Source organism: Apodemus sylvaticus, chromosome 1, assembly GCF_947179515.1.
Source record: "Apodemus sylvaticus chromosome 1, mApoSyl1.1, whole genome shotgun sequence".
In the NCBI taxonomy this organism is placed as follows: Eukaryota; Metazoa; Chordata; class Mammalia; order Rodentia; family Muridae; genus Apodemus; species Apodemus sylvaticus.
The window spans coordinates 23,102,744-23,115,953 of record NC_067472.1 but is presented as its reverse complement, the minus strand read 5'-3'; the positions used below and the strand labels follow the sequence as shown (position 1 = coordinate 23,115,953).

At 43.5% G+C, this 13,210-nt stretch overlaps 1 protein-coding gene across 1 annotated transcript in view; it reads left to right on the top strand.

Annotated features, from left to right (window-relative positions):
• Positions 1-13,210, top strand: part of Plce1 (phospholipase C epsilon 1) — a 299,093-nt gene that overhangs the window by 205,048 nt on the left and 80,835 nt on the right. The window contains exons 5-6 of the mRNA XM_052186474.1: positions 7,883-8,028; positions 11,670-11,928. Of these exons, the coding sequence (XP_052042434.1) occupies positions 7,883-8,028; positions 11,670-11,928 (405 nt within the window). The remainder of the gene's footprint in view (positions 1-7,882; positions 8,029-11,669; positions 11,929-13,210) is intronic.

The following is a 13,210-nucleotide window of genomic DNA, read 5'->3' as shown; positions in this document are numbered from 1 at the left end:
ACTGTGCTGGAGCACTGCTCAGCACCCCAGAGTGCCAACAAAGGACACTGAGCACCTGTACTCATTCTCAGACTCTGGTGCGGTTAGGAATCACTAGAGAGTTTATCTGAAGATGCAGATTTTCAGGCCCTTCCCTGATCTTCGCGGGCTTGATTTCTAAGTCTAGGTGAGGCCTTGGATGCACATTTGAACAGACATTCTCATCACCAGTGACCCCACGTGAGTGTCCCACCTTTGAGAAGCAGTGACGTGTGTGGACTGCCTCAGTCTGTCTAGGGCAGTAATGAGTATACTCTCTAAATAGCTTAGCTACTGGAAAGTGTCTGTCTTTCATAGACTTCTATATATTTGATCACTTAAGCCCGACCTTTGCATTAGAGTGACCAGATACCCATTGTGAAAAGTTCTTCTGACTACATTTATACTGGCAAGTTAAAAAAGCTTTTGGCAGAAATTAATCTGTCTCCTTTTTCTGGACCTGGGAACAGCGATAGGAAGTGCTTAGGTTTTTCCCAAATATAATTCCTGAGCTCTGAGAATCCTCTCTACCCACAGCCTCCTGGGACTCTGGATGGCCCCTCTGTTGGCCAGAAGCACCAAGCATCCCCATCCTGGAAATGTGGGAATGATGGTCTCTATCCTTGAGAACTCTGGGTCTGCCGAGACAGAGCAGGCTCATGTGAAAGTCAGGCACACAAACATAACAAAAATAAACTAGATGTACGTGCGTGCAGTGAGAAGGCAGTGCCGCACAACTGTGGCGGTAGGGTCCTACCTTAAGTCAAAGAGAACAGGAAGGAACTAAATGGAAGGTGACCAAGAGAATGCCTTCCCATAGAAGTGTATGTCATTCATTTGTTCCTCTACTTGCTTCATCTCATTAGACTTTCAGATGGTAGATAACAGCCAGGCACTGACATGCTGCTTACTGTAAATTCAGCAGACTTAGCATCTGCCTTCGTGGGATCATAACACCAAATGTGTGCTGGGGTCAGGGTGGTATGGGGCACTGGCTCCTTTCTAGATCATTCATCCTCCATAGATCCATACCTCCATGTGCAATGACCAAATGGTTCCAAGCCAATTTCCAAGTCTATAAGCACCTACACATAGTCCAAAACGGAAGTCAGTGATGCCTTAAAAACCGTGGTGATTTTGTCAGGTTCCTATAGGGAGTCTTATCCCTTCCTTCTGGGGTCCGAGGCACAGGACAAAAAGGTCTAAATTATTGGCCTCTTCAATCTTCCCATCTTGATTTATGTACCAGTAAATAAACATTTCAGATCTCTAGCGCAAGTCTATCCATACTCCACTGCCACCTTATGGCCCTTCAGGGTTTACAGTCAGTCAGAAAGACTGAGATACATAAAAGGTATTCATGGACCTGGAAATGGACTTGGGACCATTTGGTCATTGAAGGTGAGAGGCATGGGTCTACAGGGGATGAATGATCTAGAAAGAAGCCTGTGGGCAGTCGTGTCTTCTCCACTCACCGACTTTTCACTAGAGGGCACAGCTGGACAAGGGTCATTGAGGGCATCTCTGAGGTGTGAGTCTTAGAGAGGTAAGATCTTGATGACAGTTCTAGAGGAAGTTCTTCCTAAAGGATAAGTAGAAATGAACCAATACGTTGGGAATGAGGGGGCCTTCCATAGGAGAAGGAGCACCCCAAGTTCCCTGAAATGGACAGAAACCTGGTTTAACTCTAAAAGTAAGGGCATGAAATGTGAGATAAAGCTGGAGAATGGACTTGAGCCTATGGCCAAGAGAAATATCTTACTGTTTAGAAGATATAGACAAGACAAAATGGACCAAGGAAAGATCACTTTAAATGCTGCAAGAACATTCCTTCCTGACTGAACTATGATGCAACAACATGGTACTTGGTGTGGGAAGAGAGAGCAAGATGTTCAGTCTGGTGAGGCCTACAAGATAAGGATGGGAATGACAAAAATGATGTTGCACAAGCTGGCATGCCACTATAGTTATACCCACTGGGAAGGTTGAAGTGTAAGGATAGTTAAGTTCAAGGACAGCCTAGACAACTTACTGGGACCCTATCTCAAAATAAGGAACAGCCATGGATGTAAGATAATGATAGAGGCTTCTCTAGCATATGCAAAGCTCTGAATTCAATCTCCAGTATTAGAGGAAAAGAAGGTTGGAAGGGAGGAAGGAAGGGAGAGAGGGAGGGAGGGATGCATTTGGAAAGGAGCAATTGTAGAGAAGCTTTAAACTTTAATCCTGATCTGTGGGTTAGGATCATCAGAGTCAGCACAAGCCTTCAGGAATAAGCTCTTAAACTGAGGGGCTGGAGAGCCGGCTTAGCAGGGGGGAGTGGTTTTTGCATAACCATGCGTGAGTCCTGGAGTCCTGTTAACTCTAGCCCCCAGAATCTGTCTTGTGCCTACTCTCACACAGAAACTCTCACAGACGGGCACATATACATAGTCAAATCAATATGATTTGATGCAAGAATCTGATTCTCTGCTTACTCATGCTGACCATTGAAATGAAGCAAAATAATCTGCTATGGGTAACACCCCTGTTCCCTATAGTAGAGTAATCGTACTGTATGTGTTTTCATGTTTTTCTGTGTGACTGGTATCGTGAAACTTTTTCTGAGCTGGTAGCACCCTTCATCTCTACTTGCCAAATGTAACGGTCATTTATGTTGTGGTCTGCATTTGATACCACCAAACATTTTTGTGGTTTTTTTTAATCATTTATTTTGTTTCGTTGGTAACATTCTTACCACTTAGCACCAAAAAATCACAAATAAACTGTCATCATAAGAATCGCCCTTGCAGTTTGTAAGCTATGTGGGCTATGTGGTGTGTGTATGTGCGTGTGCATGCGTGTATGTGTGTGTGTGTGTGTGTGTGTGTGTGTGTGTGTGTGTGTGTGATAGAGAGAGAGAGAGAGAGAATTAGTTTATGATAACAGTGCTTATATAATCTCAACAACCAGGGCCCTGGGGACTCACACTCAGGGGTGGAACAGTTGGTTTAAATTATGTTTCCATGTGAAATGCAGTATTGCTATTTTTTCCCTAGCATGTGGGAAAGTGTATGGGAAATGATTTGACTGATAGGAAATAAATCTGTGTGCGTGATCAGGATTCAGACACAAAGGAGGGGTGGGTTCTGTATCTCCTCCTGGGCGAGGGTTAACCCTTTCCATTCACTGCCTGGTAGTCAATATAGTTCCAGTGACTTTCAACACAGGACTCAGCCAGGCAGTGGTCTTAGGCAGGAGTTGGGTGACTCTCAAGAACCATTTTAAACATTCAGAATCCCATTTCTACTTGTAAAGAAAAGTTTGTCTTGGTTCCCATTCTAAGTTAAGGTCCATCAAACACAAACCAAGCTAAAGGAAGAATTGGCTAGCTGCACCAAACCACGACCAGTCTCTGTTGGCAAACATTCCTTCGTGGTCCAGCTGAGCCAAGGTTTCATGAACCGACTGTTACATGGTGAGGAAACAGGCTTGGAGAACAAGCAGAGGGGGTTGCTGGTAGCTGCAGGGGAGCTTAGCTCTAAGGATCCCCTAGAATTCCTCAGATGATGTAGGAAGGCCTTGTCTTCGTGGCCTGATTCCAGGTCTGTTCAGATTTTGCATGAGGCTAGCATCCCCCAGAGAAGGAGAAAACAGAGGGCCATACTCAGAGCCTCCTGGATGTTGGAATGACAGCTTTTACTTCAGCTCACATCAGAAAGAAATTGGCAAGTTCTTACTCCAGTGCAACAACTGTCAGAATGTAGCAGCCATGTTTAATTCATACCCCACACCATTGCCACCATTTTCTTATTTTATTGGCTATTTTACTTATTACTCAAATGTTATTCCCATTCTGTTTGCCCTCTGCAAACCCCCAGTCCCCTCTCCCCTCCCCCTTGCTTCTATGATGGTGCTTCTTCACCCATTAACCCACTCCTGCCTCACCATCCTAGCATTCCCTACACTGGGGCATCAAGCCTCCACAGGATCAAGGGCTTCCCCTCCCATAGATGCTAGACAAGGCCATCACCCTCTGCTACATATTCGGCTGGAGCATGGGTCCCTATATGTGCTCTTTGGCTGGTGGTTTAGTCTCTGGGAGCTCTGGGGAGTCCAGTTAGTTGATATTGTTCTTATGGGGTTGCAATCCCCTTCAGTTCCTTCAGTCCTTCCACTAGCTCTTCCATTGGAGTACCCGGGCTCAGTCTAGATAGCTGGCTGTGAGTATCTGCATCTGTCTTAGTCAACTGCTGGCAGAGCCTCTCAGGGAACAGTCATATCAGGTTTCTGTCAGCAAGTGCTTCTTGGCATCAGCAATAGTGTTGGGGTTTAGAGTCTGCAGATGGGATGGATCCCTAGGTGAGGTGGTCTCTGGATGGCCCTTCCTTTAGTCTCTTCCATTTTTTGTCTCTGTCTTTCCCTTGGGCAGGAACAATTCTAGGTTAAAAATGTTAAGATCTGTGGATGACCCCATCCCTCAACTGGGGGCCATGCCTATCTACAGGTTCTGTCTCCTCTTTGTTGGGTATTTCGGCTAATGTCAGCCCTGTTGGGTCCTGGGAGCATCTAGCTTCCCTGGTGTCTGGAACTTTCTAATGGCTACCTCCAGCTCCCCATCCGCCACTCCTACATGTTTCTATTCAATTTCCTGATCCTCTGTACCTCTGTCCCTTCCCATACCTGATCCTGCCCCCACCTTTTTTCTCTCTCCCTCCTCTCCCCCTCTCAGGTCCTTCCCTCCCTCTACCTCTTGTGATTATTTTGTTCCCTCTTCTAAGTAGAATTGAAGCATGCACGCCCTGGTCTTCATTCCTCTTAAGCTCCATATGGTCTGTGGGTTGTATCATGGGCATTGTGAGCTTTTGGGCTAATATCCACTTATCAGTGAGTGCATGCCATGTATGTTCTTTTATGTCTGGGTTACCTCACTCAGGATGATATTTTCTAGTTTCATCCATTTGAGAATTTCATGAAGTCATTGTTTTTAATAGCTGAGTAGTACTCCATTGTGTAGATGTACCATATTTTCTGTATCCATTCTTCTGCTGAGGGACATCTGGGTCATTTCCTGCTTCTGGCTATTATAAATAAGGCTGCTATAAACATAGTGGAGCATGTGTTCTTGTTGTATGTTAGGGCATCTTTTGGGTATGTTCCCAGTACTGAATCCAAGAACACATCAAAATGATCATTCACCATGATCAAGTAGACTTCATCCCAAGTATTCAGGGATGGTTCAATATACGGAAATTCATCACTATTTGCATACTTGTTTCTGTGGAGGCATAAAAAGGTGTTGAACATCTATCCTATACATTGTAGTTTGGGATGGGTTTTGCTGATGATAGTTTTCTTTAATTATCGTAGGGATACTTTCTTGGTTGCATTCTCTATCTTCAAATGTGTAGCTCCAAACTGAGTGCTTAAGACTTGTTCTCAACCTTCCTAATGCTTTGATCCTTTAATACAGTTCCTCACATTGTGTGAACACCCAACCATAAAAATATTTTAGTTGCTACTTCATAACTGTAATGTTGCTACTGTTAACAAATTGTAATATAAATATCTCCATTTGCCAATGATCGTAGGCAACCCCTGTGAAAGGGTAAGTCAACCTTCAAAGGGGGCCTCAACCCACAAGTTGAGCACCACTGGCTTAAGAGGATCCACCCAGGACCATGTATAGAACAAAACTGTCATCTTTCATCATCAGAATAAAAGGATACTAAGCTGAGGGTCCTAGTTTTTTAAGCATCATGGCCTCATAAGAAAGTTTTTTTGTGAATATTTCTCCTCTGAGACATATATTCTTTTGGTTTCTTTATTTGTCTTATTATTGTGTTTTATTTCATTTCTTTTGTTTTGGTTGTGATAGTGGGTATCAAACCCAGGGCCTGGCAAGCCAAGGGTTCTAGATCTGAAAAACTAGCATTGGATGTCCCTCTATGGTTGCTGCAGACACTAAACATTGTTTCCATTTGTGGGCTGTGTGCTCTCTACGCTGAACCCCTATTTCCTCTGATGGCTGGCTCACCATGAACTCTGTTCAGGCAGCACTATAGCACAGACTGAAGAAAGAGTTGTTCCTTAAGTTTCATCTCTGTTGCTAACCTGTATTGCAACTAATACGGTCAACAAGAGACAACTGGTCACCCTCCCATGAGTTAGCCAAGGTGGAAAAAGCAACTCAACCTGACAGCTGTGGCCAAATACCAGGATGAAATAATCTCAGAGCAGAAAGAGCTCATTTAAATACCAAATGTCAGAAATGGAATATAGATGTGAATTACTAAATTTTATACTCTGATAGAAAAGAAAAAGTCATAGTAGAAGAATGTAATCCTGGAGTTAGAGCCAGCAAACATGAGATTTCCCCCATAGGTTCATTCATACAGCCACCAAATGTCAACTCCAAATCCAAGGTAACCTGTTTAACCTGAGGATCTCAGCAACTTCTTGGAGTACTAATCATCCCTGATTCTGAACTGTTGTTGAGAGATATATGAGGTATCATAGTCAAACTAAGGATGGCTCCTGGCACATAATAAGTATTAGTTTTTACTCTTCTAGTTGTTTTTTTTTTTCATTTGAAGAATATAGTTATTAATGTATGTACTAGATTGTTCCAAGCTTGTGGAATGTTATGAGAGTGGGGGAAAAAGGATTATAGGCACCAGAGTAGTCAAGAATACCCCTAGAAAACCCACAGAATCAACTAACTTGGGCCTACAGGGGCTCCTAGAGACTGAATCATGCAGCCTGCATGGGACAGACCTAGGTCCTCTGCATATATGTTACAGTTGTGTAGCTTGGCCTCACAGAGGGAGCAGAGGCTGTCTCTGACTCCGTTGCCTGTCTGTGGGACCCTTTCCTCCAACCAGGAGGCCTTGTCTAGCTTCAATAAGAGAAGATGTGCCTAGTCTTTCTGCAATTGGATATGCCAGGACTGGCTAATATCTATGGGAGGTCTCCCCTTTTCTCAAGAGAAACATAGGAGGAGTGGTGGGGTGCATGGAGGGGAGGGGAGGCAGAAGGGAAGAATTGAAAAGAAAAGAGGGAGGGGAAACTGTGGTGAGGATATAAGTTAATTAATTAATTTAGAAGAGATTGTTCCAAAATATTTTTGTATTTTTTTTGTTTGTTACAACATGTTTTCTTTTTTTTAAAGATTTTATTTATTATCTGTCTGTCTGTCTGTCTGTCTGTCTTTCTGTGCGCACACACATTTGTGCTCATGAGCTTATGTCATGGAAGGCATGTGAAGATCATAAGACCACGTTAGAGATTTTATTCTCTCCTTCTACTATGTGGGTACCAGGGATAAAAATCAGTTTGTCAAACTTTGGTTACAGGTGCCGCTACTTGCTTAACCATCTTACCCCGCCCTGATAGCACACATTTCTTGCTTGATAAATGTTTTCAATTTATCGGGCTAAATGCATTGACTGCCTTTAATCTTCATGTCCATCAACCATATCTCTTCAAGAGTATCCAAGGGCCCTATTTTTTATATAGTCTTAAGGATCTATATTCTTGATAAAGAGAGATTTTATGGTTACCCTTTTCAGCTTTTTTATTTCAAAATAGGGATGAAGATGCAGACATATTGACTCTTCAGGAGCCATATTAGAGCAGCAATGGATCTGGGTTTCCCCTTAGAGCTCCTTGCTTACTTCTTTCCTGGTCACAAGTCCCAACTGATTTTTCTTTAACTGTTATATATATGTATTATATTATATAATATATAGTATATTGTACAATGTATAATATATATTGTGTATTGTATATAACTTTATTATATGTAGTATATTATATGTTATTATATGTATATATATAGTTTCTGGGATATGTCTTCAGTGAGTGTCTGCCATCCATCTTCCAGGTGAGCTCCTGGGTAACATGGCTGATCCTCACGGCAGGCTCCATGGAGGAGAAGCGGGAAGTCTTCTCTTATTTGGTGCATGTAGCCAAATGCTGCTGGAACATGGGCAACTACAATGCTGTCATGGAGTTCCTGGCTGGCCTCAGGTAAGGAAGTATGGTGATCTGGACAGATAGCTCTGAAACAGTTAGTTCCCTGGACAGCCAGCAACGCGTACTGGGATAAGCTCCACAGCCCTGGTCCCTCAAAGGGAGAGGAGGAGAGAGGAGAGGGAGGGCAGGGAGGGGGCAGCAAAGAGGAGGGATCAGGAGTTGAAGGAGCAAAAAGTCCTGCTTGGCTGATTGTAAGCATCTCTCCTGTCTCAGAGAGACGTGCGTGGTATCAGAGTTCCTTCCTAGTGACTCCTGTCTACTCCCCACTTATTTCGTAAGGGCCTCTTGCTGCAAAACTACCTAGTATATGCTAATATACCTGAGAGAACAACTCAAAGGAGCAGGTATCTTTTGACTCATGGTTCCAAGGTGCCCCCAACATGCTCACTTGGCTACTGGCACCTCGGTAGAACATGACGACGCTGGGTGTGTGTATGGGAGAGGTTTCTTTCCCTCATTGTGAACCTGGTGAAAGTAAAGAAGGAAACAGAGGTCAAGAACAAGGTATTATTCCTAACATCCTGCCTGCGGTAACCTTCTAGCTAGAACCCTCGCCCTAAATTTTTCAAAAACCCACTAAAATAGCAACCCCATCAGGAGGCAAGAATCTCCCCCAAATGTTTAAACATATCTGTCAAAAGTGTGATACATCCTCTGAGTGACAACTCAATTCTCAGGCTTTAGATGTAGTCCTGGGGTCCTCTCTCTTAGGTTCAAGGGTCACCTCTTCTGACAGGCAGGCTTTTAATGCTAGCCCAAGCTCTATGACCAACTCAGCTACCTTTGAAGCCCGTATCCAGAGCTTTGAGTCAGCCCACCCCAACATACACCCCATCTAGGAATCACTGGAACATGTGAAGGGCCAGGTCCTGCAGATCCAAAGCCTCAGGGTCTCAATGACACAGGGCAAGAACAGAATATCTGATAGGAGTCCCAGTGAACAGCCAGTATTAATAGTGTAGCAGAAGCCAGAGGCCTTGAACCAGGCCAATGACTCATTGCAATAAATTCAAGTAAAGATGTGTAGTGGATAACAATTAAAAATTAGTACCTCCCCACCATAGACTCTGTAAATGGTGGGAGTCCCATGCTTCTGCCCAGCACCCACTCCTTCCAAGTATCTGGTAAAGCATGACTCTTAAACTTGAATAGTTCACCAAATATATTTATGTATAAGAAACTCCCAATTTCATAATGCCAATTTACAATGATAAAGTCTATCCCAATATTTCTAACCTCTCCAAAACACGTCTGAAGTCATCTGGATATCTGTGTCTCCTCTGCTCCACACATCTCATCCACCGAGCCTCTCTCCTTCTCTCCACCCCTCACTCCTCTTAGCTCCTCCTCCTCCCTCCCCTCCAATCTCTGGTCTCTCACTGCCTAAGTGTGAATGGATAGGAAATATAACAAAGACATGTAGACAGAAGGCTATACTTTGGGACACATGGTGACACTACAGCTTCCAAGACAGGATGTTTGGTTTCAGGGGAGGGTTGTTTTCATATTTTTTTAATTTTCTTTTGGAAGGGAGGTTGCAAGGGCAGAGGGTGAATATGAAGGGAGAAGATTGGGGTGCATGATGTGAAATTCACAAAGAATCAATAAAACATTCTTTTATAAAGTCAAGGATCTAGTCCTTATTTTGTGTAAAATAAAATTGTTTCCTCTCAAAAAGTATGTAAATAAATAAACAAATAGCACAAGCTCAGCTCCTTCTACAGTGTCTGCTCTGGCTGGACTTAGGAGAGACACCCCCAGTGACTTGTTAACCATGTAAAGGCAGAAAGCATCTACAGAGTCACCTCTCCCTGAGCCTTTGGGCAGTTCCAGAGAGCCGCCCATATTTAGGTAAGAAGTGCACAGTAGGCCATGATCACACTGCCCAGGATGAGTGTCTAAGGAGTCCACTTGACACACCCGGCCCCTGAGGCTAAATTCTTGCTTTTTTCATATAAACCCTCTCATAATAGTCTCTGTAGGGATGTTTACAACTGCCTGGGTTCACCGTGTAGAAAAAAGAAGGACAAGAAAGCATGGTGGGCAAGGCAGTCTAGACACCCCTCATGATGCCGTGATACCACTCTTAAGATTGCAAGCTATGGTGTTACCTGTTGACCTCAGCAGCTGTTTCATACTAGAAAAAAAATTCCACTTAATACGTTGTTCTTTGAATCACACATCAAAACAAGGTCCCTCGGGTGGTGTGGAGCTGAGATCAAACTTCATTCTGCCAAAATCTGTTCCTGCTAGAGTCTAAGCTAGCAGGCTTCATGTATGCCTCCAAGGAACTCAAAGATCGGGAGGGACATATAGGACAGGCTCTCTGTGGACAAAGCCTCAGAAATTTTCATACAAACCATGTGTTCTGGTTTCCTTTCTGTTGCTGTGATTAAAAATAAAGAAATAAATAAACTCTGAACAAAAGCAATTTAGAGAAGGAAGGAATGTGCTCTCTGGCTTATTCTTCCAGGTCTTAAGTCCATCATGAGGGAAGTCAGGGCAGGAACACAAACAAGAACTTGGAGCAGAAACCTGGAAAGAACAGTCCTTGCAGGCATAATCCTGGATTCATATTAAGCAATATTTTTATTAATTCTTTGAGAATTTAATACAATGTATTTTGAATATATCCATCTTTCCTCCAACTCCTATTACCATCTTCCTCCCTCCTCCCATCCCTCCTCCCATCCTTCCTCCTCCCTCCTCCCATCCCTCCTCCCATCCTTCCTCCTCCCTCCTCCCATCCCTTCTTCCATCCCTCTTCCCATCCCTTCCCATCCAACTTTGATATTCCTTCTTTTTTTTTTTTTCTTACCACATGGATTCCAGTTGTGCTACCCAACCAGAAGTAGGGACCAACTTGGAATGTGGTCAGCTTACCAAGTATCACATCATTAAAGAAAACTGGCTTCCCCTTTCCCAGCTGCTACCCAGTGCTATTAGTTCCTTGGCTAGTAGTGGGATTTTGTGCCTACCTTCCACCATCTGTGCTGGGATTTTTGTCTGGCTTGATTGTGTACAGCTCTTAGGCATGTTGTCACAGGTGCTGTGAGTTCATATGTGTAACTATGCCATTTTATCTGGAAGACAATTTCCTTGGTGTTATCTGCCACCTCTTTCTTAAAACCTTTTCACTCTCTGTTCAATGAAAACCCCTAAGCATTGGGAGAGGAGTAAGATATGTCTTTTATTCTCTTATTCTATGTAAATTGAGGGTCTCTATGGTAATTGTCATCAGCTACAAAAAGTTTCCCTGAGGAGGGGTGAGAGATGCTCTCTGATCTAGGGATATAGCAATAAATCATTAGCAGTCATTTTATTATTATGTCACAAAATAATACTGATGGGTGCCTTCCTAGTCCTACGATCTATCTAGTCACAGGATCTTGGCTCCTTTTCCATCTTGTGGAGTGGGCCTTAAATCCAATCAGAAAGTGGTTAGTTACTTCTATACCATCTTTGCCACCATGACACCAAATGAAAATAGAAATCATAAACAAGCAAACAAATAAATAAATAACACAGAAAGAACACTATGAAGTGACAATAAACTTTGTGGAATTTTGTCTATATAATGTAAGCTACATTCTCACCCCTTTAGGCTTAAAAAAATTGTCATTGATTTGCAATAGGTCAAGGAAAGTTCTAAAGATGTGGCAGTTCATGGACCAGTCTGACATCGAGACCATGCGGAGCCTGAAGGACGTCATGGCTCAGCATGAGTCTTCCGTGGAGTACAAGAAGGTAGTGACCCGAGCCTTGCACATCCCCGGCTGCAAAGTGGTTCCCTTCTGCGGGGTGTTCCTGAAGGAGCTCTGTGAGGTGCTTGATGGCGCCTCCGGCCTCCTGAAGCTCTGCCCACGGTACAGCTCCCAAGAAGAAGCTCTGGAGGTGAGCCTTTCTGAGTGGGCAAGCCCCAAGAGATCTGCCCAGCTTTCTGTGTACTCACTGTACCATGGGGAATCACTGTCTGAGTCTAGAGCAAGCCTTGGTATTGTTTATGGATAGAGAGGAGGTCCTTGGAAGTTCTGGAGAAAGCAACACCAGCTGTTTGGAACTTGATATTGTTGCATCAGGCTTAATGTGATACTGCTGAGCACAAAGGGGAAAGTGTTGCTGGGTTTCTGTTGTTTTAATTCCAAGAGTTGGTAAGTTTTTGCTAATGGGTAGAACTGTCTAGATTTATATGATGACATCAAATGAGACCAATAACTAATGAATCGGTGGGGTAAGGAATGGGGAACGCCAGTAGTGCCTTCTGACTCTGTGTGTGTGTGCCATCCAGACACTCCCCAGCTCTGCCCCTTCCTCCCTCACTCTCAGGAATGGTGTGAGCTTTAAGTCAGTACATTGCACACTGAGTAACGGGCACTAAGAGGCTCACAAGAGATAAGGAAACCTCCCTCTGGGGTGTTTAAAAGTGAAATAAAAGTGGTTTAAAATGTGTTAGACAGATTTTTGAGGCATTATGTATTTGAAAAACTAAAGCCCAAATCCAGAGTCATTCATGTTCTCATCTGTGTAGATGACAATACTCGATACTGATCCTTCACACACACACACACACACACTCACACACTCACATTCAACACACTTATATACACTCATACACTCACTCACACCCACACATACATAAAGATACTCTCACACATATATATATACATACATACATACACATACACACATGCACGTGTACACACACACATGCACACACACTCACATACTCATATACTCACTCTCATACCCACACATATAAACAGACACACATACACACACACACACATACACACATGCACAAGCTCATATACACTCAACACGCACATGCACACACACTCAACATATAGGTACACACACACACACACACACACTAGCATTCCTTCTTATTTGAAGTGGGAAGACTCAAAACTTAGCATATCTCACGTCACCTGAGAAGAGAGGCATCACATGGTCTAGGAAGACTTGAAATCCCTGACATGGCCTAGTGACAGACACTGGTTGATATTTCCTTGGCCTTAGCAGCTGGTATTAAAAGTCTAGTAAATGAAAGAGGCAACTTTAAAAAACCTCCCACCCTCCACTCTCCTCAGCTCCCTGCAATGGAGGACCACTGCCTCTCTTGACTGGGTTGCAGCTCTTCCCTCTGATTCTGGAAGCTTCCTGATCATGATCAGGC